At 45.4% G+C, this 4,516-nt stretch overlaps 1 protein-coding gene across 1 annotated transcript; it reads left to right on the top strand.

Moving 5' to 3' along the window:
• Positions 1 to 686: 686 nt before the first annotated feature.
• Positions 687 to 1,332, top strand: CCR75_005801 (uncharacterized protein; the record flags this gene model as incomplete). Its single annotated transcript, XM_067963876.1, has 2 exons — positions 687 to 1,175; positions 1,276 to 1,332. The coding sequence occupies 2 exons, from the start codon at positions 687 to 689 to the stop codon at positions 1,330 to 1,332; spliced, it is 546 nt and encodes a 181-aa protein (XP_067818905.1).
• Positions 1,333 to 4,516: the final 3,184 nt, after the last annotated feature.

Raw genomic sequence — 4,516 nt, 5'->3', positions numbered from 1 at the left:
TCTCGTGCGTGCAGTGAGCTAGTTGTGGTGGGCGCTTTAGCGACCTCACCCACCGTACTAATTACTTTGGTAAAGTGTCGTCACGGGAGCGGTAATCCAGCTTCTCGTGCGCACTAACCAAGTAGGAAGCAGAACTCAGACTGATTTATATTTAATCGCATTAAATAAAAATACCTATTTTTACCAATTAAAATGTCATCTCTATTGAAAACACTTTATATGTTTGCGAGCGTATCTTTCAAGATACCTTGCGTAACGGATGACGCTAAACGTCATCTCTCCTAATGTGAATGCACCCATGTGCATCACATACGCAAGGGTTGGCTCACAAACGTAAACCACACCCGAGTGCTGGGTCTAATTACTTTTTGACCATCCCCTTAAGTACACCAAGTCTACTTAACGGGGACTGTGTAACATAAGGGCAACATTAGCCCGTTACATCCTGCCGAATGATCTTCCACTGTTGCATGGAATTATCGGATAGTAATCGACTCTCGGGTACTACGTCGAGCACTTGTGCTTGTTAGCGAGTGCATTGGCGAGGAGGAGGGATATTTGGAGTGCTAATAGACACGAATTCAAAAGTATCAGATCTGGCCCCACCCCTTTCATACGACCCGGAGGCTCGTAATGCTGGAGGTCTTGTTAAGGTTACGTTTACACCGTATGTATTGACGCACACGATGGATGTGCATTGGAAAATGTTTAACAAGACATCTACATCGGACTCGGATACATGTCACCCAAATGCGGAAGCCAAAGAGAAAGAAAAGGACGACATGGCAGGTGGCGAGGTACCACACGATATCGCCGCATACAAGGCGATTGTGCTTGGAAATGAAGAGGAAGCTTTACTCGCTTTGATACGCATGGGTCGTCCGTTGTGGTGGAGCACGTACCACGACGAATCAGTTGGCAAAATTGATATATTGCAGTCTGTTAAGATGGTCGTCCTCCTAGCAGCGAAAAAGCTTCTGCTTGGAGCAAATCCTGATGAAACAGCATACAATGAGACGTCCATGTATGGTGTTGCGTCGATGCTTTGCCGATTGGGAGTACGTCCTTATATGACGTCAGCACTAGCGTCACAGGCCGTGGCCGATTTCATGGCTATACTTGCCTATGTAAATTTTGAGAAAGATGGCTATCTCAATAGCTATGCGTCGGATCCGGTTCTTGCTCTAGGTGCGATAAAAGTATGGTGTGCCATCGAGGATGGACTTGCAAAGTACATTTTGCCCCAACTTCGAAAATTGATTTTAGATGAGGCAGTGGACACAGGTGGAATTAGCGAGATGGTTGCTCGCATTTTGCTGCTTCTTGCGATGAACAAATGTGCATTTGATGGCAAATCGTACAAAAGCTACAATCTTAAAGCTCAATTTGTGTCAGTGCATTCTTTTCTGGCAGTGCTACAAGTGTGTAACGGGGTGTATCGTTTCATGAAATTAACACTTAAAGGTTGATAAGTAACATCTTATCTAAAGGGTAGATAATATTTGGAGAATATTACTTTACATGATAATATTCAAAAGGCTTAATTATTGGTAGATATAGACCATTATATCTGCTTTCTCCGCGGTCCAGTCAGCGCTGGACGCGCGCAAAGAAAAAGACAGATAAGACTTTTAGTATATTTTTTTGTAATAGTATATATTCAAGTTAATATAAATTATATAGACAAAAAGAACTTAATTTTATTTTAACAATTTTTAATTAAACCTCTTTAAAACAAGTGCTTTAATGAGAAAACTTCCATCGCACGTAGAAGTGTACGTGGAGTGACGTGAGGCGCCACTCGCACTGAGGGAGTGCGAAGTAGACCTGTACTGAAGCGATACAAGTCGGCAGTGCCCCATTACACCTGGTAGCACTTTGTAGTCCGTCCAAGGACCACAGTTCCATCATCTAGCATGGACATGTTAGATGATAATGGAAATACGCACCACGTTTCGCGTGGTAGCTACTCCTTTCTAAGGGACATAGAAAGGGGTGCGGTCAAACGAATGAGTTTGACTGTAGGGAACGATGCCGTCTTGCTCATGCTGTCCGATTTGGACAGAGATGCCCTCCATTCAGCCATCGCCGAGTTCATACAAGATGAAAATGACGAGGCGAAGGTAGCCTTGCTTAATCAGCAGGGTTCTCAACAGGCAGAACTGTTGAGGTTACAGCAGATACAGACCCCTGTACCTGGGATGACGCAAACCCGTCGTCCCGAAACCTTAAAGATTGAGATCTTTAAGTATAGGGGAGTCGAAGAATACTCCCTCTTGAGATTGTTTTTCGAGTTGGACGATGCCATAAGGGCGCACGTCACATCTTCGACGAGCAAATGCAAGTCGCATTCGCTCAATCAAATTTGGCAGGTCGTGCCAAAACTTGGGCATTGGTCTTAAGTTGCGCGAACCATACGTCTTTGGGTCGCTAGAGGCTTTTAAAGCCCGACTCAAACTGACGTTTGAATAACCAAGGGCTGAGTTCAGAGCTCGTGCAAAGCTTCTGAAACTCAAGCAAGGCAAGCGTGATGTGCACGCATATGCCCAGCACATACGACTCTTAGCGAGTTGTATTACAAATAACCCAGTCCATGAACACACGTTGATTTCGGTGTTCATGCAAGGTGTTATGGATGGTCCCGTAAAGACCCGCCTGTTCCGCTTGGAACTGGATACGCTTGGAAAAGAGATATCCGTTGCGCAATAGGAGGGCTTTAGCTTGAGACAGGCTCAAGCTAGTTCGTCATCGTATCGTCCTCCAAGACGACACGAGTTAGGAGGTCCAGGATCCATGGACCTCTCTTACGTCGAAAGTGAGAGACCTCGCTTTTCGAGCAATAAGCGATTGCAGAAATTCTATCGCTGTCACAAGTTAGGACACTACACTCATGAGTATAGTGCCCCACGCCCAGTACCGAAAGGCACTTAACGTAATTTTGGACCGTATCCAAAAAAAGGCAACGGTCGCGGGTCTGACGTTGTTGCGAAATCGCAACAGCGAGGCGGACCGCCAAAAAATGAACGGGGTCAGTAGGGGCGCAACGCCCTACTGATCCAGAAACCTCAAGAGAATTTGCAAATCTTTTGACAAAAGTTGCTCCAGGCACACAATCATTATGTGTTTCTGCACCTGGTGATGAGGTATCCCTCACCACCTTGATGTTGAAAGTGACAAATGATTGGTCACTCAGAGTCCTAGTGGACTGCGGAGCGTCGAATAACTTTATTCGTCGCCAGTCACTAGAGGTTCGTAGGCTCAAATATGTTGAGCGGGACATCCCTTCAACGAGGATGACGGTGCGTCTAGCGACAGGCGCATCGATAACAGTAATGAAACGCGTAGTGAAATTTTATAACACGTTAAAATAATTATAGTATGATAATGATTTCATCGTACTGAATTTGGATGACAAATTTGATGTCATCCAAATTTTAGCTTGGCTCAGAAAATATGAGTCAAGAAACAGCTGGCAGCATCGATCCATGAAGACGCCTGCCACTTGTTTATCGGATGGCCACCTGATGAACGTCTTGGAGCGTCCACAAGTGTGTGGTTGTACTACGAGTGAGTGCGATGGCCTCACTTGTGGTACGGTCGTTAGTACGACTGCTCAAGATCACAGTGTGATTACTAATTACTCTGTGGAGTCAGCTGCCGGTGGCTGTGCTAATGCACAGGCAGTGCCGAAGGTCCACCACTCGAATAAGTCGAGTGGATTGAGACAAGAATGTACGCTTAGCGGGCGACATTCAAGGAAGATACCGGTTGTCCAAAATGGACATCACGATGATCCTAGGTCGAGTAGAGAGCCGATTGTAGAGGACCCGACTGTGATAGCGCAATCATAGTCGGAAGACGTTGAGGGAATAAGTCCCCACGTGCTTGAGGAGAAATCTCTTCAAATAGTTAATGTTAAAGTGACTAGACTTCGAGATCCCAAGGGATTAATCCCTCGGTAGCCTGTGGATAAATCCCATAAGAAACCGAAACATTAAATGTCTTGGTGAATAACGGTTCAAGAGTAGGCGCTTATACTCTTGATCTGTATGCGCCTCCGAAGTTAACTTCGGAGATAACTCAATTACTAACCCTAGAGCCTAAGCGGTTCTTGAGAAATCTGCATGGTGGTAAAATTAAGCAGATTTGGGCCTGGGTACTCGTCACAGAGGACGATTACGTAACCGACAATCGGTGAGTGGTAATTTTTGCAGAGAACGAACGGGTTCTCAGCAGCTTATCGATGGACGAAAGTGTTCTCGATGTGAAGACTCGTATTAAAAGATATACTACTCAATCTTGGGAGTCACTCAAGACGAATCCTTTATATAAGGATTTAATGGAATTCAGGGATGTGTTCCCTGAAGCAGTTCCGTGCGAGTTGCCTAAGGATAAAGGCACTCGACATGAGATCGAGCTCAAACCGGGCTCGAAGTACTGTGTCGCATGAAGCAGTGGCCACTGCCTCGTGTACAAGTACTTGCGATCGGTAAATTCGTGTGCGAGAATTTGCACC

Source organism: Bremia lactucae, linkage group LG6 (assembly GCF_004359215.1).
Source record: "Bremia lactucae strain SF5 linkage group LG6, whole genome shotgun sequence".
In the NCBI taxonomy this organism is placed as follows: Eukaryota; Oomycota; class Peronosporomycetes; order Peronosporales; family Peronosporaceae; genus Bremia; species Bremia lactucae.
Note: the sequence above shows the minus strand (reverse complement) of the source record. Positions and strands in the feature narration are given on the sequence as shown.